The sequence below is a fragment of the Ixodes scapularis genome, unplaced genomic scaffold (assembly GCF_016920785.2).
Source record: "Ixodes scapularis isolate PalLabHiFi unplaced genomic scaffold, ASM1692078v2 PGA_scaffold0__279_contigs__length_252992795, whole genome shotgun sequence".
Classification (NCBI taxonomy): Eukaryota; Metazoa; Arthropoda; class Arachnida; order Ixodida; family Ixodidae; genus Ixodes; species Ixodes scapularis.
In genome coordinates this window covers 142,117,199-142,142,631 of record NW_024609835.1, presented here as the reverse complement: position 1 = coordinate 142,142,631, position 25,433 = coordinate 142,117,199, and the positions used below count along the sequence as shown (strand labels likewise).

Sequence of the window (25,433 nt, the reverse complement as noted above, 5' to 3'; positions counted from 1 at the left end):
TCTTTTTTACACACCCGATGTAATGCTGATTTGTACGCTATTGTGTTTTTTTTTTTTTTCCAGGAGACGCTTCACTGTACCAAAAGTTCCGTAGCAGTCATTTTGTTTCTTTATTTTTTCTTTCTTTTGTATGTGCATAGAGATGTTAGTGGATGTTTCTGGTTTTTAGGACCGTGTCAGTACGTGAATAGGCAGAAGACGACAGTATCTGGAGCGGTACTGACGTCTTCTGCGTATTCGGTGGGCAGCGACCGAATTCTGCGTCGACTTCTTGGACAAAAGTACAATCGGAGAATGTTGAAAGTTTTAACACGGTCGGCTTTGGTCTTGACGATAAGACGTTCTTTCATATTACGAAAATCAGAACTAAGAGTTAAAACTAACAGCCAACATTTTGTAGACACGGAACAATACTTGACAGTGATTGTTTTAGCCTGTGGTTACTTAAGAATGTTCTACAGGAGTTTTGTTTTGTGTATTAAAAGTTTCTTATTCCTTGCTAAAATGTCAACATGCCAAAAAAAAAAAATCTGCAGACACCTTTGCACATGGAGATATATCTAAATAATTGACCCGAGTAGGTCTTTTGGGTTGAATTTGTTGTGTAAAAATTGCCGGAAAAGCTAAGCAAAGGCCGCTACAAAACGCCAGCGTGTCTCTCACACAATGACTCCAAACAAAGTAACCAAGGCTACCAAGCCCTCAAAGTTTTCTCCTAAAAACTAATCGGAAGAGTGAACATTAGTCGGTATATTGAAATTAAGAACAAAGACACGTTGTAAATGAAACGTACACATTCATAGCTGCTCCGTACGTAATATCGCTCTGAACAATTCCCGAATGCTTAATTACGTTCATTTGTTTTACCCTATAGAGTGCTCTTGTGATACCAAAGGATTAAAAAGAAACATCTCTTGATAATGAAAATAATTGAAACATCAGATTTATCTACATTAATAATGACGCGTGTTTATTTTGCAACATTTTAATTTTACTGCACTCCGTGTACACATATTTTGTGAGCCATATGTATTAAATTTTTATAGCGTCGTGGACGGTGTCTGGGGCCTTTATTTTGATAACACGTGGCTCGTGTACTCCTCCGGAGCGGATATGTCAGTCTGACAGCATGCCCTGAGACTGACACATTCGCTCACGCAAACATGTTTGGGTCTTTCTTTTCTTTTCGTTTTTTCTCTCCCCGTCTCTCTTTATTTTATTTTTTTAAATTTGTTGTTAAGGTGTTTGCTTTGTGGATATGGACAGACAGGCGTGTCAGCTGTCTGCGCTTCGTAAATGGGAGACCTCAATCATTTTCATTCACTTATTGAAAGAGGAGCAATGAAGCGATATTTTTACTTTCACTAATATTGACGATCTTCATCACGCATTTTTGAGCCTACTTTGAAGGCTTTTTCTTTTGACCGGCAGGCGCGGTGTATGTCTGATTTACTCTAAAATTCTGAAGTGCAAACCAGCCGTCACAGATTTTTGTCTTAGCCGCTAGGTGCCGTTAATTTCGCTGGAGTCGCAATTAGGTCGATCTTACTCAACGTTATACAGATTCAATTCTACTGAAACAATGTTTTTTTTTAACATTGTTTGTGACGTTGAATGCGCACATGTTACTGTCGATCGGGAAGGAACGTAGGGGGACAAATAATAGATAACAAGAGAAAAAGGAGGAAGGACAGAGAGAAAAAAGAAAAAAATTGCGCGACGATCGCACCACCTGGTACGTCTAGACAGCGACAGCTGTCCTGCCCGATATGACGACGACGTTCGATTGACATTGCGGGGATCGTGCGTCATTTGGTGATCTGGATAGTGAAATTAGGTTCCGTTGATTGAGCGTCGATACGTTGTTGATGAATAAAGCATTTTAAGGTCGTGATGTGTTTTCCCGCCAAATTTAGCGGGTAAACTGAATTGCTGCATAGGTGACGTGATGTAAATTTTTCCGCTAAAGTTAGCAGGGAATTTAAATTCTTCTGTAGGTCGCGTGACATTAGGTCACGTGACATCAATTTTCCCGCACAATATAGTGGGGAAACTGAATTTGTGCATAGATCACGTGACGTCAATTTTTCCCCTAGATTTAACGGGGAACCTGCATTTTCTAAGTCCTGTGTCCCGCCAAATCTGGCGGGGAAACTGCATTGGCGCATAGGTCACAGGACGTCCATTTTCCCGCTGAATTTAGCGGGGAAGCTGAATTGATGCTTAGGATAGCAGCTTTTGTCTCCACTGCACTCGTCGAACGCGGAACGCAGGCTTCCGGCTTTTGGCTGTCGTATTCGAACGCGTTCAAATGCGGAACACTGGCGTCCAGCGTTTGACTTTCGCCTTCGAACGCGTTCGACCAGTGCAGTGGAGAAGAAGGCAGCTATAGACCGACACGCGGAGCGGCTCTGTTTACCAACACGGCCGGAAGGCCGCGCATGCGCGGTAGCTATGTGGGCAAAAGCGACCCGGCTGTCCGTGTTTTCGCCATTGCGTTGTGTAGCGTGCGCTCGTTGTTGACGTTGTAGGGACGCTTCTAGCTTTATATGTGGGTCGTGTTTTCTGGCAACGTATGTCGTATGCTGTGCCCGACTATTTGAGCTCGCTCCGAGCCTGAACGGCGGCGGTATCGAGACAAACTGTGCGTGGACAGCGTTGCCTACGAGGATCCGTACGCCATAAAAAAGGCCTGCCGGGCCTCCGATGTGAACTTGCTGTCACCGAAGTCGACGGCTCACGTTGCCGTTTACTTAGTTTTTTCGCCCAGCCAGTTCACGGCTGACACGAAGCAGGCGTACAAGTCTCTCGAGGCCTACGATTACTTCGATTCGGTTTCCGCACTGCCGGCGGGATCAGCAGACTCTGGGTCTGCGGAAGTGCTTTATTAATGAAATAAGTACATACAGCGTCTTCAAGTAAAAGTATGCTATTCTTCTTACTCTCATGACCACAAGGCATGACAAGCAGTAACGCTTTGTCCGTTCTGCAGTTTTGGCGGTAATACGTTACAAGTAACGGTGTTACCAGGAACGCGTTACTTTTCAGTAACGTAGTAAACTACTCGCTCCTTGTTCGACGGAGTAACAGGTAACGTACTTACGTTACTATTTCAAGTAGCGTAGTTTCGTTACCTCGTTACTACAATTACACTTCAATTTTTTCCGTGTTTTTAGGCGTCAAGCCATGTTTTTCTTTCCGTTTTTTCTCATGACTATTTAGCTGAAACCGTAAAAAGAGGTAATGTAATTATGTTCAGTTTCTGCATGAACATAATGTTTCTTGATATATGAGCTTATGCACACCTTTATCGTCAAAACCGTAAAACGTGTTTAATCATAATTTAAAAAGTAACGCAGAAGTAACGTGCGTTACTTTTTATCAGTAGCGGTAACGCGTTCCTTTTATTTTTAGGCAACTTAGCTCAGTAACGCGTACCTTTGATTTGCAAGTCACGAGTAACGTATTTCGTTACTTTTTTTTCGGTAACGCCTACAACATTGCCGTTCTGCCGCCGATCAACTTCTGCTTGATAGCACGGGCGTAGCGAGCCTCCGACGGGCGCTTGGCCGGTGCTTTGTGCGCAAACACTGTGGCAACAAAATCCGGGTGGTCTCGATCAGACGACGGTTTCCCTGTACATAAGCAAGCCTCGGGACGGAGATTGAAATGGAAGCCGCACTTGCCTCCAAGAAAGTGCTTGCCGCACAAACGGTCGTTCGCGCGAGGAGACCATTCTTTTCGATCCACGGATATTATCCACCTTCTATGCATCTCAGAGTCTGCCGGGAACTTCTGGAAACTCATTCCGCGACTTTTCTTGCACATTTGGGTGCAATTAACGGCAGCACAGCTTTGCGGCATGCTGAAATGCCATGACGCCCATGCGAAACGTGCGCTCTTTTGCCCACACCCCCCGACTCCGGCGCGATCGCAGCGCCGCCGCAGCGCCGTGACGTCAAGCCCGCGTGTCGGTGTATACACCAACTCATGTTTACAAACAAACCGGAGCGCCCCTAGCGGATGCCACCGGTGCCGCGCATGCGCGGTGGACGGTGGGCAAGAAGCCCGCCGTCGCCGATAAACAAACCATTAAATTGCGTTGTTTTTGGCGTCGGTGGGAGTCCCCATGCCCTTTTTCGCGTTGGAATTGTTGATTCTACGTCCTCCTAACAATGTCTGACTACTTGAGCGGCTTCAGCAAAATTAACGAGGCAAAACTTTGAGTAAATAATGTGACTTGCGGCGATTCATTTCACGTGGACACCGCAGAATGGGCGCTAAAGCCTGACTCGCACGATGAGATTCTGCTAGCTATTTTCAGTCGCGACGTCGCTCGGGGTGCAAAAGCGTGGACCGTAGATGAGATGGTGGACGTCGATACTGAAAACCGCAAGTAGAATCGGACATTATAAATCGGTGATGGCCACTGGTAACAATGATCAACATTTTCTTGTATCTACTGTTTACACTTTTTATCCCAACCAACCTTCAAGAGTGTTTTGAGGCCTGCACTTAGTTCTTATCGCAATTACCGGGTCAACGTTTGGTTTACGGGCCGCTGTCGTTTGAACGAGCTGACGACAAAAAGCAGACAAGTTTGAAAGAGCAGACGACAGTTCGAACGCTTGCGCAACTGTGTGCGGGTAAGAAGCACCGCGTCCCGCGTCAACAAACCATTGGAATGACACGTTGTCGGCGTCTGCGTGAGTCTGCATACTGTTTTTGGCGATAGAATTGTCAATTCTACGTCCTCATAGCAATGTCTTACCATTTTAATCGCCTGAGCGAAATTATCAAGGCTCGTTAGACCGCTAAACTTTGCGGAAATAATTTGACGTGCGGCGATTCCTTCGCGTTTTCGGCGCAGAATGGACGCCGAAACCATGATGAGATTCTTCTAGATATTTTCGGTCGTGACGTCGCTCGTGCTGCAAAAGTGTAGAAGGTAGCGGCGATGATCGACGTCGATACTGAAATTCGAAAGCGGGAACAGACCAAGCGTAACAAGTCGGTGATGGCCACTGGTACCAATGATCAATATCTTGTATCTACTCTTTACACCGAGCGTGCATAAATCTTTTGAGTCCTGCAATTACTTCTTATTGCAATCACCGGGCCAAAGTTTGGTCTACGGGCCGCTTTTGTTTGAACGCGCAGACGACAAAAAGGAGGCTCGAAAGTGCAGACAAAAGTTGGAACGATCATGCGGCCGTGTGAATTTGAAGACGCACTAAACCCGCGGGTGGCCCGGACAACTTGGCGGTTTTCTCTCGTTCATGTTGGAACAAAACAAATACATCTACCGACCACAAAGTGTTGCCCGCACAAGGAATCGTAGTTTGACAGCGTCTGGTTTACCCTTTTCACGGCTACTATCTACGTACTCGGACGAACGGAGCGGGAAGAAACACATGAAAACTGATCTTCAAACCTCTCCAGACTTTTTTGGTACAGTCCCCGTCGCAGCATTTTGATGAGAACGCAGGTTTTTTGTCTGGTTTCTCCGAAAAGAACACAAGAATGCATGTCTCGCACGGCGACTTCTGCCCACCGCCCCAGACCGGAAGTGCGACCGACGCGCCACCACCGCGGCGTGACGTAGGAGAGTTGAGTTCGTTTACCCACTCATCTTTCCAATCAATGCTCGGCGTCCTGACGTCCCCGCGCTCTTTCGTCTCCTCCTCTCTCTCACTTTCTCACCGCATTGGAATGACCGGAATCGAGTGAGAATGCAATGGTCTCAGTTCCTATGCAAGCTGCGTTGATCTTCAGCTGGGGCCTGCGTCCTGCTAACGCGACGCTAGCGCAGATTCAAAGGGGCTCGTGAAACAGCATCGTCGCACTTTAGGTGACTGACGGCTTGAGTGTTTGACCGGTTCCAGTTTTTTCGAGGGTGAAAATGGCCCGCCCCCAGTGACAGAAGCAAAACTGAAAAGTTGTAGACGAACATGATGTCGTTCCTGGCGCCGTGAGACGCGACTGTAGTAACCATGCGCAATAAGCATGTAGCTTTTAACCTAGAAGTCCTGTTCGCGTAAAAAAATACAAATAAACAATTGGATTTAATGTGGTAAAAGATCGCGACAATCGCGCACCTAACGTAAAAGTATACTTTTTAAGGCTGGTTCCATAATATGGTCCTACAGTCCCTCGTGCTGGCACCATAGCGATTTTCACGTTGTCAGCGGTCTTGTGGGCTTGCAATATATAGCGCATGGAGGTAGGGGGCAAGTACACGCGGCGTCGGTTCTGACGGTGTACTGGCGGTGCTGTTGTGCAGGTACTCTAAGCAGAGAGCAAGATATATCTTCTTCTTGCACGATAAGACATTTTTAAGGCCTTATCAAACAAACAACTCGCTAGCCATGTATCTGTTGAGGGTATACGGTTTGTTTGAGAAAAAAAAATGGCTGGTTGTCATTTCTGGCGCCTCTTGCGAGCCTTTTACGCTTGATCGCGCTATCGGTGTCCGGAGTGTTGCCAAGTGTCATGAAGCGCTTTGTGCGACCACCTCTCGGCTTAGTAGAATGGGTGCTTTGGGGAAGCATTTTGCATACTTTTGATGTTGCCTGTACGTTTGATAACGTCAGCTTTTCTACTTTTTTCTGGTCAAGGGCCTTTTTTTACGCTTAAGAGTTAGAGAAATAGAATGGTATACAGTTCAGGCCATTCCAGGAGTCAGAATGGGTTCAGAGTCTGCATTCAGGAGTTGAAAGGTAGGGAATTATCGGAAACAGTTATTTCCCCGGAGTGAAGTGCCCATCCGCAACACTAACATCGACACCTCCGTTCCCCGCAGAAAACGTCCATAATGTGAGTTGTTCATCGAACAAACGCATTTACCCAGTTCGTCCCCGAAAATGTTGTTGATATAAAGCGGAATATTCATATTAACGGGGTGCGTAATAACGACACAGGACCAGAAAGGCCTGTTCACACATACAGCGGAGCGCTAAGTTAGCGCTATGTGAGCGCTCCAAGGGGCGCTCATGTGGCGCTTCCTGGCTCGTGACTTACCGCCGAATTCAGAAACCTCACTCAAACTACACTCAAACTCAAGGGCCCCTCAACTTCCTCGAGGAAGGCGCGAGGGCCGGCGCTGGCCAATCGCGAGGACGGATCCGCCGTCGCGATTGGCCAGCGCCGGCCCTTGAGCCTTCCTCGAGGAAGTGGAGGGGCCCTTCAGTTTGAGTGTAGTTTGAGTGAGGTTTCTGAATTCGGTGGTTAGTTCTAATATACACCGTTCCAAGTAGGTCGATGCAGAAAGAGAAAAACACTCTCGAACCAGAGCGCTGCGCCAACGCTCCGCTTACCCTTTCCGTCGAAAGCTCGTCTGCTTCACGGAGTGGAGTGTTAGAAAGCACGTGCGCAGTGTACGGAGGCAAGTTGGTTCGACAATATTAGGCGCCGCTTTGATATTATAGCGTGTTTTCTCGCGTGACGTCGCCTATGCAAGAAAAGAATAGACCGGGCAGCACTGTGCTGTAATTGGTTGTACAAATAACAAAAAACACGTAAAATAAACGCCGATTCAGTGTGCAAGGCCCACGCTGTCAAACAGGATGAATGTGGGTGCGGCATGTTTATGCTGCATCGGTTTCCCGCTGCTTTGGACCTACAACCCGGTGGCTGGCGAATTTAAACAGGAAAGATTTTTTGCCATCGAAGAGCAGTCGTGTGTGCTCTGACCATTTCTTGGACGGCCAGCGAACTGCGGAGAACCCTGTGCCGTTCATTCGCCTGGGCTACGACCGAAAGGTAAGCGGAGGGCGGCTTAGACATTGAAAAAAGAAAACAGTTGCGTGACTCCTGGTCTACTGATTTAATAGTACACGCCGCGACACAGTTTGCGCACAAATAATTCTCACGCGAGGCGATTACAGAGAGGCACATCAATGTGCCAATATTTTGACAGTAGATTCCAAATCAGAAAAAAAAAAAAAAACGGATCCGTCGCACTTGCTATTTGTACTCGGTATTTATATATCGATTCATATTTAAATTTGAGGTTTCTACTATTTCAATCAAAGCAGACGTGGCAACGCAGGTCTGAGCCGCTAACCGCGCAGTTAGTTCAAATGTTCCCGGCGCCCCCAAGCTGCGACAACTCGAGTTTAGCGCAAATTCACATGCCGTATTTCGTGCCATCCTGGCTTCGTTCAATCGTCAATTTCACTAGCTATCGTCAATTTCACTAGCGCTTCCCAATTTCACTAGCGATCGAAACGCCGAGTTCGGGTTGGGAGCGACGACTGCCCCAGAACCGCGCTAAAAATTACCCACAAAAAGATGCCAGGAAAGCGGGATGCACTAGTCTTTTCCCCATGCCTGACATACAAATTAGGATAGTGCTTTCCTCCATGGACGAAGGCGATGAGCCGAGGACGCCGAATACGACAGCCGTGCCGGCAGAAGCCGCTGCGATCGGTGTGGCTCGGTGAGCAGGGTAACAGTCCAGTAAGGAAAAACAACGGAGTCGCCGTGCACGCGCTGTTCCGCAGCAGCAAGCACGGCACAAAGGGCGTGAAAGCGCTAACACAGCGCTTCTGAAGCGCTAACAAAGCGCCTCTGAAGCGCTAATAGAGGGAGAAAGTAAACATTTATTCGCACCCAAAAATTCGTCCTGGGTCTATTTCTTTACCACTCATCGACCAGCACGTTCTTAGCGTGCTGAACTAAGAGCGGCCAGAGGATTAGTTCGGTACCTGCAGGGGGATTGGCCCACTCCTCCCAGCTCCCGGGCTTAAGTCTGGCTGGAAGTGTTTGTAGTGCTGTTTTAGTTGTGGCAGCTACGTTGGGGCAGTCCCATAGCTGATGGGCATTGCTGGGATACCGTCCGCAGATACTGCACTGTTGTGTGCCTTTTGAGCTGCTGATGTAGTGTCTGAGGTGTTCAGTCATGAGGCTTGTGGTCTGCGCTCTCCGCACTATAGTTGAGTCTTCTCTGTTTAGTAGGTAAGAGGGGCTGTTTAGTAATGTTTTCTTTTCTCCAAGCTCTTTAAGTGTCCTCTTTCTCTGTTTATGCATAGATGCCCTATGAATGTGGGGGTCGTAGGAATGGGGCCACGGGATGGGGACGCCCGGATTGATGATTCCGCGGGCGAGCTCATGAGCAAGCTCGGTCCCCTTTATGCCCTGATGCCCCGGTAACCACTCTATGGTCATCGTAGAGTGAGGATGGTTGATCATGGTGTCTCTTAGCATAGTTGTAATGTGTGGGGGAAGGGCGTGGGTCCCTGAAGTTGCGTATGGCCTCTTGGCTGTCGGTTCTGTTTGTGATATCTCCCTCGGTCGCGTGGCCCCTGATAGCCTCCGCCATTTCTAAGGTTTCCAGACTGGTGGGAGATGAAGTGTCTTTGTGTGTGTATGTGGTTTGCGTTTCTTGGCCCACTATAATAGTCGTGCCCGTCTTGTTTTGGAGGTCATAGCTGGCGTCCGTGTAATAGCAGGTTATATATTTTTGTTTATTGAGAATGTGCTGTGCGATTCGGGCTCTTCGTTCGTTGTCTTTTTCGGGGTTCATATTTTTGGGTATGGGCTTGGTGTTAATTCTGGGTATCCGATCCCATGGTGGGGCCAGATCTGGTATAGCTGGAATATCATGACTTTTGTGTCCTATTTCTTGGAGGAGTTTTCTGCCTTGTTTAGACGTCTGGAGTCTTTGATACTGCGCTGTATTGTGTAGATCTGTTAGCTCCCCTTAGGAGTTAAAGATGCCTGTCTCATATATATTGGTCAAAGGGTACCCACAGTGCTAGGCCGGTGCCCACAGTGCTAGGCCGGTGGCCTTTCTGAGATGCGTCTCAATTTTGTTTCTCTGGGTTTTTGTAATACTCATGTATGGGAACCCGTACATGAGTCTTGAGTTGACAAGTGCGGTGATTACCCTTCTTAACCCGTGTTCTTTCACTCCTTCTCTTTTCCGTGTCACCCGTTCTATCATGTGGGTGATCTGGTCTATTTGTGCTATTATTTTGGGGTCCATTTGTCCGCTTTCCCGCTTTGTTCCAGGTAGAACCCTAAGACCCGTATGGATTGCTTTCTGGGTATCACCTAATTGTCTAGCTAAAGGGTAGTTAGGTTGCGGGTTTGCTCAGCATGTTTGGTGATGTTTGCTGTTACTGTCTATCACAACGATGTACTCGGATTTGTCTGGTACACACTGTAGTATGACGTCGATGTCCCTTCTGTATTGTTTCTTCTTGTTGTGCTAGGGAGCCCCTCTGCACCAAAGAGTAATGCCAGCCGCATATAATCCAGACTTTAGATCCGATATCTTCTGGAGTTGACCCGGAAGGTCTTTGAGGGCCAGATTGAAGAGAGTCGGTGAAAGAATGGCTCCTTGTGGAACCCCGGCCTGTAGTGTGTATTTTGGGCTCATGTAGTCACCCACCTTGATAGTAATTGTCCAGTTTGAGAGGAAGTCTTTCACGTAATTGAACATTCGTTGCCCCGGTTTTGTTTCTGCTAGCTTTTTTAGTATGGCAGAATGGGCCACTTTACCGAATGCTTTGTGGATGTCCACAGCCGCCAGTAACCTGGTTTGCGCCGTGCTTTTGTGGTCAAAGAGGTTGTTTTTGAGTCTCAGCATGGTGTCCTGCGTGAACACGTGTCTTATGAAGCCCGTCATTGTGTGGTGTAGTACTTCTTTGGTTTCGAGACGCCAATCAAGCCTCTGCAGTACCATTTTTTCAGCCAGCTTCCCTACGCATGACGTTAAGAAGATTGGTGTTAGGTTGGTTATTTTGTCAGACGGTTTACCCGGTTTGGGTATGGGTACGATTACAGCTTCTTTCCATTCCATTGGTAGGTGACCTGTTTCCCAGGCTGTGTTTATTTGCTTGAGAAGGGCTTCAGATAGTTGTTTGGAAGGTTTCTTAAGAGCGTGTAGGTGATACCGTCTATTTTTGGAGTTGTGATTCTTTTGTTATCTGTATAGCCGGGAGCATTTCGTTTAAGCTAAAAGGGCTGTTAATGCCATCTTGTTTGTTTCCTTCTTCGTCTGGGGGTAGTCGGGGAGGGTGTCAGTTCCCGGTTGTGATGGATAAAAATGTCTTCTAATGTCTTCTGCCAGGTCATGTGGGTTTTTGTCCAGTTTGAGCTGTAACCTTTGTAGGCTGTGCTTATGTTTGGTTTCTCCCAGCAGGGATCGGAGGATTTGCCATACTCTAGGTCAGGGATAAGCAAAATACATGCAAATATGTATCGAAATACAAATACAAAATACTTCGTCAAAAATGTATTTAATTACAAATCTAATTACATTTCCAAAAAAGCATTTAAGTACAAGATACAAATACAACCAAATTTATTTGGTCTCCTCTAAATACTTTTCCAAATACATTCCTCAAACTTTGCGTCAGCGACTTCAGGGCACCTGCAACGGGTTTCTGGGCATCTCTTTTTAATTTTGCATTGCGCACTCGGGAGTTAGTGTGCGATGCTCTAGTAACGTAATAGAAATATGGTCACAAAAAATGTAATCAGCGTGGACATAATAGGTGAAAAAAAATACAGAGCTTCAAGCAGCTTTTTTTTGTCGATTACATTTTGGTATCGACCAACGAAGAACCGAGACAACCAACATGCGCAGCACTAGCTAGAGAATTTTTTAGTGTTGCAACTCGCACCAGTTACGAAAATCTGACGACCTGTGCATCTAGAATGTTCCAGGCAAAAATATGGATGGAAATCAGGCTGGAAAGCATCGCAAGTTGTCACAGGCACTTATTTAGCCAGTCTGCCTGTGAACGTCGATTTCGTCACTATTCTGGCCCTGGACTAGCACCGTAATCACAAAGTCACTAAACGCGTGTGCTTGATTGAGAGACACTGCATTCGGTGCAGAACGTAGTTTTCTTCCTGCTCTGGACAGTGCCTTTAAAATAAAGCCGGAGGAGAAAAAGAAAAAAAGTCCCATGGCCGAATAAAGGGTGGAGACTATATCTTACAACCACATGCATAAAAACAAGACTTGTAACTTTGGCAATAACATTTATTTAACGTAATAGAGGCAAGTGCCACGGGCGCCCGGCGTGCCCGGGCGCCTGCGGTGAGCGAGACGCGAACTGCCGCAGGACTGGTGTATGAAGAGATTAAGAGTTTCTTGGTTTGTTGTTGCCGTTGGCGTTGAGATGAAGAAAGAGCAGCTTTGGACACTTCTTAGGATGAGCAAAATGAGTCGTGACAATAAATTTGAGGGATGTATTTTCGCCCACAAAATTGTATTTAATTACAATGGTATTTGAAATACCCAGGTTTTAGTATTTAAATACACAGGTCAAACACATTATCCAATTTGTAATTAAATACAAATGCAAAATACACAAAGTATTTGAAATACGTATTTAAAATACTTGTATTTGAAATACTGCCCATCCCTGACTCTAGGTGTATTTAGGAGTCCGTTCAAACCGTCGCACAGCTGTAGGCAGTTTTCGTTTGCTAGCTTGCTGGCGTAGTCCTCTGCTTCTTCTGTAATGCTTCTTAATATTTTTATTAAGCGCGTGTTTATCTTGTTCTTTTTTTACCTCTTGGCCACTTCTTTTTTCCCGTAGCTCAAGGAGGTGCCGGTCTATAACCGGTGCTTTTTCGGTTTTCGTAACGTGCTTTGTGTGCTTCTGGTCTGCCGTCTTGATTTCTTCAGCCCAGGTGGAGGGGTCTTCGGAGGCGTCTTCCTTTTCTAAGTCTTTTCGAAGTTTTTCCCATTTGGTAATTCCTGATCGTGATCCTGATCCCCGTTTTTTTTTTTCTTTTGCTTTTGCTTGTGAGTTGTATTATTAAAATGTAGTGATCGCTACCCATGTTTTCTAATGTGTTGTCCCACCGAGTTATGTTGGGGCCGATGTGCCACGTGAGATCTGGATTTGTGTCTTTCTCTGGCGCTACTCCCAGTCCGCGTTGGGGTGTGGATGTCGTTTAGTAGGGAGAGGTTGTTGTTGCCCGTGGCTGCGCCTAACCTTCTGCCGTTTGGAGTGGTGTTAGAGTAGCCCCATGCCTTGTGATCGCTGTTGAAGTCGCCCCCTATGATCAGGTCCTTTCCCTTGTACTTGTCTTTGAAGTCTTTGATCCAGTTTGTTTTGCTATGATGGTATCCCGGGATCCAGTATGCGTTAATCGCTACCAGTTTGGTGTCGCTGTTTTGAAGCTGCAGCATTCTATTGATACCATTTCTTGTTTGTCTGAGTTGTACTGTTCGGTTTCTAGTTGTATTGTGAGGATACTATTTGCCACGTATGTTATAGTCATGGTTGGTGTTTGAGGTCCACTTGGGTTTTGATTCTTACGCGACCGTTTTTACAGGCATGTAATACTTGGCTCAGTGAATTTCTGATATCCAGAGAGACTGAAGTCTCCATTTGTTTTTTGTAATATTATTATATCTGGTTTACGTGCAGCGTGTTGGATGTAAAAAAGAAGTTGAACCTTTTTCCTTCTGAGGCCTCTACAATTCCACTGTCATATTACTGTGTCTGTTGTTTGCTTTTCTTTGCTCTGTTTATTCATGTTGGGGCTTGGAGGTTTCTGAGCGTGTTACTTTATTGGTGCCGGTTGGTTCTGCAATGATACTTCTTTTTCTGTTTAATAACATGTTGATCTTGGCGTCTAAACCTTTTATGTGTTCCTTTAGGAGAGTCATTTGGTTTTGCATGATTTCCGTCTGTTTCACAAGTTGCATTATGATTTCACTGGCTTGAGGGTTCAAGCCAGGTATGATTTCTCTACTCTGTGAGCAGTTGATTGTACTCAAGGGGGGTAGAGAGGGCGTTGACGGCGTGACAATCTCGTACTCCTCCATGTCCATAATTGTGGCCTGTGAAGCTTCAGCTTGAAGGTTTCGAACCCTTGCTTTGTCTGAATTCTCTGTCAATTGGCGGCGTCTAGCTTGTGTTAACGCTTCTTTATACGTTTGTGATATGCGTGCTGTGCGTGTTGGTGTGTTATTTGGAGCTGTGAGGTAGTGTAAAGGCCTACTCACGTTTCTGGCTGGGCCTATGCTAAGGCTCCTAGCACGTGGCCTCCTCGGTTTGGCAGGAGCTGTCTTGCTTTTTTTAGTGTTGTTGGATTTCCTCGTCTCTCGCGGCGCACAGGGAGTCAGATGCATTTCCGCGTCTTTCTTTCGGTTGGATTTGTCAGGCAGGAGTGAAAACTCATCGCCTTGAAGCAGCTAATACGGATTTGAGGCAGTTGGGCCGTAGGATGGGGCACTTTTTGGCGTGGTTCGTTGTGGTTGTCCGTTGTTCTTCCTTTGCGTAAGTTGCATCTGTCTTCTCATCTCCACGCTGTGATTCAGGTCTATGCCTGCCTTAAGCCTGGCCGGGCATTGAGGGTCTAGAGGAGAATGTTCGTCTCCACAATTGTGGCAGTAAGGGATGCATTGATGATCCTCTGCGAGTTCAGAGCCCAGGGGAAATTCCTGGCTGCATTGTTGGCAAGTGATGCTGTTTTTTTTTTTCTTAGGGCAAACTTCTGCTTTGTGCCCGATTTTCTGACAGCATAGGCAAAGAATGCTTCTTGGTCGGTAGGGGTAGATTTTGGTGACCACTCTGTCTCCCGTTATATATCTTGGAAAGTGAAGATCTGCGAAGGTGATGAGTACGGTCTTGCTCCTTCCCATCCTGTGTACTGATAGTATGGTGCGATCATGACTTTGGATACTGTTGTGTAGGCTGGCATCGTCTAGATTGTCCAGACCCTGAACAACCCCTCTGACCTAGTCTCTGCCCATGGCGAGGTAGGTTGATGTGGGTCTGTTGATGCCGTCGATGTTAATCGAGGTTAGTCGTAGTAGTTTACTTTTCGCCGGGGGGCGGTAGGTGTCGGCTGCTATCAGGTTAGGGCGTTCTCGTACTTTAAAAAAAGGTCTCGAGCCTCTCACTCGGTGTGAATTGGGCGGCAAGCGTGATCACTTGTCCGATCTTCGTTTTTTGAGGTGGTGCGGTAGCACGGTGATCCAGGGGTTTGGATTGCCGTAGTCGTCATTCGAGTATTGCTTCGCTGGCTCTGCCAGGGTGAGGTCTACTTGGTCGAGGTGTAGGGTTGCTTCACATTCCGTGTTGTTAAACTTCTGGGTGTTTTGGAGGCTCAAGCATCCCCTAAACCTTTTTGCAGAGTCGCAAATACTTCGGGATCAATTCGTTAGCGAGAAAATCTGAGAGCCACAGAAAACAGCGACTCGTCTGTTCGGCAACTTCTTTCCTTCCGCTGATAGAGTGCTGCTGAAGCGCTAACCGAGCGCTACGTCACGCGCTTGGAAACACCACATGAGCGCTTCTTCGAGCGCTCACGTAGCGCTAACTTAGCGCTCCGCTGTATATGTGAACCGGCCCTAATAGGGTGTCAAAAAAAAAAAAAGCTTTTCATGTCGAGTTTTTTTTTATGTTATACCATTATACTCCGTCTCATCCTACGATGGACTAAAAGCCAAAGCCACGGGCGGCAGGTCCAATCACGTTCCACGCTACACTATGACACGCTTAACATTGATTAGGAGTGGACGAATAATGCTCGAATCCAAAAGCGCCGCATCATTTCTATAGCTTCGACGCTGCAAAGAGCTATATGTCGTTGAATTCTTTGCGATGTAAAATTGTTGAGTCACTCGGTGCTCTTCGATTCGAACCATTGTCCACCCGTCCCTTATCAGTGATCCGAGACGCGGGCACCGATACGTGCACCGAAGCGAAATACCACAGAATTTCTAAGTGTCTCGTGATTGGATCTGGCGGTCCGTAGCTTCTGCCTTTAGTCCATCGTAGGGTGAGACGAAGTATAGAACGTTTGCTTTGACGTAAACCCGGCAATGTCTTTCGTTTGTCAGCGAGGAGAGAGGGGGAAAGGGTGACGCGTGGGACGCTCCCATTGGTCCGAAGTGCTAACGTCAGCACGCGTCAACCTCTTTCTTTTTCCCCCGCACTGACGAACTGACTGACATTGCCGCGTTTTCGTCAAAACGAGCCCTTTCGTTTTCGTCAAAGTCACGCGCACTGCTGGCGCGGAGTCAGAGAGGAGGAGGCGCAACACCTTCTAGATAACAAAGCCGTAGTACAGTGGCTATAGGGGTAGGTGTACCGAGCACTCCGCGTGCCGCCGCTTCATGACGAACAAGTGGCGCTGTAGGCAGGCTACCGGTGCATTTCTGCTGGAAGGGACGTGGCGTGAAGCGTCACGGGGCACGAGAGCGTCTCGTACTCTGCGTGCTCATGCAGGACACACTTTTACGTTTTGTGCCATTGTGCGTTGCCCGATGGCACCAGGCGCAGGGTACCAGTGCCACCGGCGTCATAATCAAGTGGCATGCTATCGAATTTCTGTTCGGTACACCTCCCCTTATAGCCGTAGTGCTGAATGAGATGGCGTCATCAGAAAAGGCCTACGCTGGACACAGATTGGAAACGAGTGCCGCGTCAGTGCTCGGCTTCGAGTCAAGTTTGAGCTGAACGTTGACGCAATCGTCGTGTCCATTCTGTGCTCGGCGTTGGCCTTCTCTGATGACGCCATCTCCTTCAGTACTACGGATTTGTTATCATCTAGGAGGTGTTGCGCCACGTTGGAACAATGGCGTGCTCAGTTGCCGCTCTGTCGTCGCCGGTTGTTCTTCGCCCTGGGTTTTCGCTGTAGCGGTGCGTGGGCCAGGCTACACAGATTTGTATGTGTGTAGCTAAAACGATGAATGTGGTTCTCTCCACGAGCGATATGGATCCGGTTCCTTCCATAAGTGGTATGGATGCGGTTCTTCCCAAGCGTGTTACCAGTATTACCTTGCATTGTTTGTGACTACCGCATCAATACAAACTTCACATCAAGTAGCTGTTGGATTTAATACTTTTTGGCGGTGTTTTTACTGAGGAGAACGTGTTTTCACATCCTACTGCTATTTCCTCCCTTACCGAAAATAAAATGAACGACATTGTCATTTCTATTTACAGAGTTGAGTGTGTCATTGATCGTTCGGAAACTAATACCCAATTCACACGGCAGCGTAAGGGTATTTTTAGCTTAGGTTCCTCAGCTGAAGGTACCTGTAGTAAACGGCGTTCTTGATCATACGATAAATAAACGGGGCACTTTAAGTTGATATTGATTCCATTCCTGCTAAACCGTGAGAGGAGCACGTGATAAACAATTATTCCTTGAAATTGGTTTGACGCGCAGCTTTTGACTAGTGTGTGTGAAATATTACATTTAAAACCTAAATATTACTTGTGCTTGCGTTTGCGGCACTTTATTTTTTTTTCTTCTCTAAGTCCAAGGGCGCACCTAAATGAGCCTTATTGCTTTAAAACGTCCGACCCGTCTGGCCACACTGGCCCTAAATCATCTGCTTTTACGAGTTTCCATCACAAGGGGGCGACCTTTTTCTGTTTTCCTTTTTTCATCAAAGTTCTTTTTGAAGTAGCTAAATAGTGTCCGGCAGAAACGAACCCCGTCGCAGTTTCACGGTTACGCCAGTCGCGCCATCAAAAGGGATGGACGACGACGATGATAAAAGGTCCTGGGCGGGAGAGTCGGACGGCTTGTCTACAACCTCCAAAAAGAGCTCGCAGTGGCCCATCGCTTTCGGGTTCGTAGCAGACATTGTTTTCCACGTGCCGCTGCTGCTACCTCCTAGCTGGACCATGCGTTCCTTGATTATGTATTATTCCATCACAATTGTGCTCACAATCATTTCATAATTTGCTACTGATATAGATTCAATTTGTTATAATGCATTAAACAAGATATATTTATATATCTAGGATTTTTATATTGAGTTCGTGGGTCCGAGGCTACTCCCTCTAGCTGTAAAAGGAGCTTGGCGAGCTCCGTTTAGCACAGGACCTCCCTTAGCGAAATGGACCTTTATGCGCCGTGTGATCACGATCTCCATCTCCCTTTACTACAGGTCCCTGTGCCAAAGGTACCTTTACGCTGCCGTGTGAATTGGGTATAACTCTAGCTTTTCCTGCCAATGCTATTTTTATTAATTTTTCTAAAGCTTTTGATCGGGTTACCTATAACTAACTAATATACAAATGAGAAACTATGAATATAAACGCATCTGTTATTCAGTGGATAACTGTTTTTTTTTTTTTTAACAAACCGCTGTCACTGTTGTAATTATCAAGTGTGTCTCTTTTTTTAATATCGGTGAAGTCCGGAATCCCTCAGGGCTCTGTCCTCGGTCCGGTCTTGTTTCTTTTATGTATAAATTACCTTCACTCTAACATTCAATCTACCATACTTATCTTGCGGATGGTTGCGTCATTTATCGGGTCATTTCTAACCCCTTGGATTATCGCATACTCCAGCGGGACCTAGACATAGTCCAGCAATGGTGCACCACATGGTTAATGCAAATAAACACTAACAAAACTAAAGCTGTAATTTTTACAACGACATTACACATTACTCATCACATTCACGTGTACATGGTTAAAGAGAACCGCATTGAAAAAGTTGCGTCAAATAAATACCTCGGCATCCACCTAACAGCTAACTTATCATTGAACCTTCATATGAACATGGGACCCGCAAAGCATCCAGAACTCTTGCTTTTCCTAAACGCTCTTTATTTCAAGCTAACAAAGAAACAAAACTCTACGTCTTTACTACCCTCGTCAGGTCGCAGTTGGAATAGGCATCCATCACATGGCGCCCTCATCAGCTCTATTTAACCAACCATATTGAAACATTTCAAAATAAAGCGCAACTTCTCCCGTAATTCCAGTGTGTCTAACATAAAACGTAACCTCAACCTAACCTAACTGCAGTACAAAAGTAGTATTGCCCGCATGCCATTTTTCCACAAGCACTATCATGGATCATTTCCCTTTAGGACCTCATTCATTTAGCCTGCTCATCATATTTCGTCTCGCTTAGATCATCACTGTAAAGTATCGCCCATCTTTGCCCATACGAACTTGTTCAAAAACTCCTCTGTCGTTCTTGCCACCTCCGAATGAAACTGCTTGCCCAGAGAAATTGCGTTAACCACTTCACCTGATATGTTCATTAGTTCTTTAATAATATTATCAACCTATATAGCACTGCTTTGTATTATGTGTGTCATGCAGTGTTCTTGTTATTTATATAGTTTATTACTTGTTTAACAGTGCTTATGCCGGCTATGTAATCTTTTTTTTTTGTCACTTAATCCTATTGCACCAAACTGTGTACCATCGCCCCCCCCCCCCCCCCCCCTATGTAATGCCCGCAGGGGCCTTTAGGGTAAATAAATAAATAAATAAATATTGATGGCCGTATCCAAGGGCGTCGAGGTACTCTGACAGGCAGCGTTCAGAAAAGGGGTGAAACAAATTACACGAAGATTCATTGGTGAATTCTTAGGGAATCCGTTAGCATGACCATTGGGAATTAGAGTGCCTTCATACACACGCGCGCTTTTGAGAAAGACAGACATGGAGGGCACCCTATTGGGAATCGCCGCACACGTACCCCTTTGAGAAAAGCTAGCACTGACTGACCCCGTATATGCCTGTTCACACGTGCAGGGAAGAGCTGCAAGCATAGCGCTGACCTCGCGATAAGCGCGTGCTGACGGGAGCATTCACCAGCTTTGTATCGCACCGTCATAACTGTCGCTCATGGTAGACGATAAGTAGTTGACGACACGTGAGCAGCGCTACATCAGCGCTTCGCTGCCGCAAAAATAGATGAAGCAAAAGAGAAAAATGAATGGGTAAACTCTAGTGTTTCCCAAAGGGAGACTTGCGGGGCGTTTCCAAGGGTCATGCTAACGCATTCCCAAAGAATATACCAAGGAATCTTTTTTATTAATATTCATTGATTTTGTTGGGTCAGCTAATTTTATCGATCGCGTATCTATAAGGATAAGGAGAAAAGTTATTCACGGGCAAATACATGTCACAGAACTGTATTCGAGCTGCGCCTAAGCGTGCTAGATAAATGTGCTGAGTATATGTCCAGGCATATGGAGCGCTAAAAGGACGTCGTCACGACGCTCGTTGTCATTGTCGGTGTCGCCGACTTTTGAACCAATCACACACACAAAAGAGCGCGCGATGGCGGTGCATTCCCTGCAGTATTTGGTTTAGTCGGAGAAAGCAAGCGCACAAAGGTGACGAGCGCCTTGACGACGGACTTTTGGCGCTGCTTGACTGGTTTCATCCGATTGCAGTGTCCGCTGCGGTCGGACATAAAGCGAAATGGAGTATAAATTGAATGCTCCAACGATACATTTTAATTAATAAAAAAAGAAAAGAGTTCTAACTGGAAATTGCTGTATGCATGGGCTCATGTCTTAGGACCGATACATATACGACGTCTTTCGACAGTGTGGGGTTGCTGTGAATAACATACACCGAGCGCTCCTCGTGTTTATTAAGGCCTGTTCACACATGCAGCGGAGCGCTACAAGCATAGCGCTGACCTCGCGCTAAGCACGTGCCGACGGGAGCGTTCACCAGCTTTGTATCGCACCGTCAAAACTGTTGCTCATGCCAGACAATAAGTAGCTGACGGCACGTGAGCAGCGCTACATCAGGGCTTCGCTGCATGTGGGAACCGGCCTTTAGTGTCCAGAGAGCCTAGATTCAACAGAGGGAGCAACTCGGACCATGAAGTCGAGTGTTTGATATCTAATGGTGGACGCCTCCTCCTGAGCAGATTGATCACAAGTGCGCATGCGCTGCACTGTCGCGGTGTGAAGAGGAAAGCGGACGGAGTGGCGGAGAACTTGCAGACGATTTTACGCCACGGATCTCTTATGACAATTTACTTGGCCTTGCTCCCCCGCCCTGCTAATACGGAAGTTCCGAATCGGCCATCTTGGGCCTGTGTAGATCAGTCGGTTGAAGCGTTGCAGAGGCTGGGCAGCTGCGTGCTGAAAGATATATTTTGCTGCTCGTTCGCCGTCATTCGCCCAAGAAGTCTTTGAAAACCCTCTGCAAACGCTAACGACTGCCTTCGAGGACGCGTATATATATATATATTTTTTTTTTTACGAAAGCGCGCAACACCGCAGGAAAAAGGTACAACACGTCGAACGCGTCTCGCTGTCAGGTGGCGTGATCGGAGGACAAGCCTTGGTACGCCGAAATACTGCTTCACTGGCGGGAAGGCCGAACGTTAGTTTCGGTTTCGTTATTTTATGTTATACAAAATGATAAGCTTCATACTGTATAAAAAAAAGAGCATATTGCCAGGTCCTTGAAAGACGGAAAAGACCTATTTTTTTAAAAAAAGAAAGAGTGCAGAATCGTCTTCATGCTCTCTTTGAGCAACAAGAGGACCGAAGGGTTTTCACCTTTCGGGGGCGTAGCTTTTTAAGTGACTCTAAACAAAGTCATGCGCTCACGCTATACAGAGTGACACTATATGCCAATAGGGGTTGTTATTTAGGGAGAGACTTATCGCGCACCGCGTGGGTAGCGCTTTTCAGCAGTGCACCCGGGGCGGCTTTATTACGGTACACCCTCGCCGTTGGAAGAGCGTACTCAACGAAGCGTGGCGGCTGTTTGCCCAGGCTGTCGTCTGGGGCCGTAGACCAGACGTCGCCGACACATGGATCCGGTCGAGTCCCTCGGTGGTCGCTAGGGGCGACCGCTGGTCTTGCGCCACCGTGGCCCGGCATAACAGTGGCGTGTGTTGACGGCGTGTAAGAGAGCTACGTGCTCGACGTCCCACGGGGAAGCCCTCTGAAAGTGACGCCGCGTGCTCGCGATAAAAGAGAGGTTCGTTCACACGATTCCCGGTGTTGTGTTCGGTTTTGTTATGTTCCTTACGCGGCGGAAACGGACCCTCATTAACCCTCACCGTCAAAGGGCGTTCGAGCTTTAGGATGTTTTGGACATCGTATGCTGCGGATTGCGGACTCTGCCGGCGCCCGCTCACTTTGCGCTCAGAGTGACGACACGAACTCTCTCTAGCAACGCAAAGCCTTTGCGTACGATCCACACACAAAAAAAGTCCTTTTTGTTAGGCCATGACGATCGGTCAGAAAAGAAAATATTCACGTCCGCATATACCATGCCTGACGTCGAGCGCCACTCAATCACGGACAAACGTTGCGTTACGTAGGCCATCGCCGTGTACGTCGCCCTTCTTTTCTGTTCATTTTTGTTTCTAGACGATTGTCAACGTCAAAAATGTAACCTGCTGACACATTTCGTAGCATTTTTTTCCCTTCAACAATATATGCTTTTAAGCGTGTTTTCAACATCGATCGATTGTTTTATGAAACATCACAATCTAAACCCCGAGACACAAAGAAATAAAATAATGAACAAGGCATGACACGAAATCTTAACAATATTTAGATTTTGTGTTGTCTTGTCCGTTATTTTATTTTTGCGTGTATTTGTTACTACATTGTTTCCTAACCAGCTCGGCTGCATACTTTCGCTTTTTGCATTTTAGGAAACCGGCTTTACCAGCCGCAACATTAATATTATCTAAACAAAAATGTTTAAAAAATATAAAAAAATAGTGCAGCGCGCTCGTTTCAGTACACGGTTGTGCAGCATCTTTTGACTAATCAAGGAAAGTCGGCGAGCTCTTACCGCGTATACGACTTCACCAGCCTACCACGCACTCTCGAGGATGCAATGCTTCCTTTATCGACGCTGATACAAGACGCTCATGCGACCCTTTGGGCAGCCCGAATAAACGACTTGAATGGACATGGTGGACCGTATTTTTGCGGCGTATTGATCTTGGTTGGGCGCGCGACTGCATGACACAACCCCTCGGGGTGACCGCGCCGAACGATCGACTGAACTAGACGGTGCGGTTCTTGGTATTTCGCTCGGGTCGTTATACTATTACAAAACTCACCCGGGGGCTTGTAGCCTTCGTATACCTATACTAGATTGTGTAATGTGTGCCCTTAGCCTGGTTTGCGCCTCGATGTAGTTAGTGGTGGCAGATGAAGTGTGGGTTACTAGCGTTCCCGCAGGCACCGTTTTCTCGCAGGAACAAGGCGTGTCTTGTTTGGTCTATAATCAAATTTTTACAATGGTGTTTTTCTGTGTTTATTGCGCAAACCGAACAATAAGAGGGCTGTGTTTCTGCGAGGCTTCGCTAGAGACTACGTCGAAATGCGTTAGCGTTTGTGGCGTTTCTTCTACGAAGGCCCCGTTTCGCTGACTATATTGAGGCGAACCTCGGTCCCTCTCTGAGTCCTTCGTACAATGAGCTGACCTTGCTTATCTGTCAATAGCCATGCACTGTTTGTTTGTTCTCTCTCTCTTTACCGCCATCTCATTGGCAGGATGAACATACTGAGTCCGAGTGCCGAACATACTGAGTGACACTTCCAGCAAGCGTATGTCTTCTATTATATCATGGATGAATGAATAGATTGTATTGGCCATAATACCCTTTGTATCGGGCGATACCTTACTCCAATAACCTAGAAACATTTACGCCCCCTCCGCTTTAAATTTCTCTGTAAATTTTGCCTCTCGTCAATTGATTTACCCAACCAATTTTGTGCTTGATCACGCTTTTATAAACCTTCTGTACCAAACTTAAAACCTCCTGCTTGTGACTGTGTTTTTTTTCCTCCGCTCTTCCATCATCGCCAGCCAAACCCAGTATACTTGCCAAATAAATTGTCCCTTCAGGGAGGGCAGGGCAAAGCCCCATGCACTTAAAAACCACATGTTCTAGTGTCTCGCTGACACTATGGCATGCGGCAAATATGTGTCTGTCTCTTGAAGTGTATCCCTAGTATACGTCTTTGTCTTTAACACTCCCGTTCTCGCCTCAAACGGTAAAGAGCTCCCCCGACTCATTATCAAACATCCGTTACTTTCCTGTGCCCTGTTTTTGTGACCTGTACATTGCTGAAGCTGGTTTCTTTTGAATACTTTCCTCTCGCATTTTTTTCTGCTTTATTTACTCTATTTTCCACTGAACTAGTCTGTTCAGTCCCACCACTATAGTGTAGATATACAATACAGCTTTCGGGTTCGGTTCGGTTGTTTTGTGTTTAAAATTTTGTTCACGCATAATTGGTTTAATACCGTTCCGTAGCTACCCCGTATTCTGCATTTCAACTCCGTATCCTCCATTTCAATGTAACCTCGTTAAAAAAAAAAAAAAAAAAAAAAAAAAACGCGTTAGTTTGAAACAAGGCAGACACGTAAATGCGCCTCTCACACGATCGAATCACGCACCGCAAATACAGAAATCGGCTCGAACATCGGACTCAAAAGCCAACGACGCCTGAAGAGGGAGCAAGCCCAATCTCTAAGGGGAGCTGGCGGGACAGAAAGCACGTCCGTGCTCATCTTCCTCTGATGTTGGTTGGCGAGCTCCCGCTACCAACAATCGTGGCGCTCAAATCGATTTTCGCTTAAAAACAAAAATGAAATAGTAAGAATCACAATGTCAAGCACACACATGTGAAAAAGAAGCGTGTGTTGCGGCAAATTGTCGTTTTTTTTTTTATCTTCTTCAGTTTGCGGTCGGTATTTCTTACGTATATACACGGGCCGGGGGCGGAAGCTTCTTGTCGGTGTGAGTGTGTTTGCTATTCTAGCTTCTTGCTGCGTTTGTGCCCGATAGTCGTTCAATCCGCTCTGATCGTCCCGAAGCGATATTTGCTCTTCGGGTCTCTTCAAACATCAGCTCGCTCTTGGAGCTATTTACGCAGGAAGAAAAGAGGTTGGCGCCGGGGGAGGAAAAGATGGGGCCCGGTTGTACGTGGTTTATCTCCCGCATGGGGTTTCACAAACGAGAGTTAGAAAATATTATGGTAAGACTCAGGAGTCAGTGTCTAGTAAAGAAAGATACATGTTAGCTCAAAAAAGGACGAGCTCGGAGTTTGGAGAGACGTGTAATGTCCATATTAAAAATTTAACCGCAGAGAGTTTGCCTTGAAAAGAACCGTCTTTACATACAGTTTTCACTCTTTTTTTATCTTTCTTTTATTCGTGCCCTCTCCTCCTTTTTGTCTCTTTACGAGAGTTAGTTACAACTTAAAATTTATCCGAAACTAATATAATTATTGTGACCTCTTTCATTGTGGTCCAACCTCCCAATCTCTTCGCTCATATTGCAATGTAAAGCCCGGGGTCACACTGCTTATACATCATACAAAAGAGTCTGGAACCAGATTCGAACGCGAGTCAACGTGAGATCCGTGCTTCGAATGCCGCATGGCAATGAGTTCAAGGAGAAAACTTAGCACGTGGCATTCGAACCGTGGATATTGCGGTGACTGGTATTTGCAGACCGTCGTTTATATGATGCATGAGCAGTGTGACCCCGGCTTAATATTCTTGTTGAAATGTCCTAATTTTGCATTTTCTTCTTTCTTTTCTCAAGGAATTGACTTCAAGCAGAAAATTATCAACCTGGACGGAGTGCCGGTCAAACTACAAATCTGGTAGGTCAAAGTTGAAACTAACTGCTCTTCAATATTAATAGAGAGTTTTAGTAATACGTATAGGAGCAAACGC

The 25,433-nt window shown here is 46.4% G+C and overlaps 1 protein-coding gene across 2 annotated transcripts in view; it reads left to right on the top strand.

Moving 5' to 3' along the window:
- Positions 1-25,433, top strand: part of LOC8039313 (ras-related protein Rab-8A) — a 180,136-nt gene that overhangs the window by 4,015 nt on the left and 150,688 nt on the right. For both annotated transcript variants that reach the window (XM_042289998.1, XM_042289995.1), the window contains exon 2: positions 25,300-25,360. In XM_042289998.1, coding sequence (XP_042145932.1) covers positions 25,300-25,360 — 61 coding nt within the window. The remainder of the gene's footprint in view (positions 1-25,299; positions 25,361-25,433) is intronic.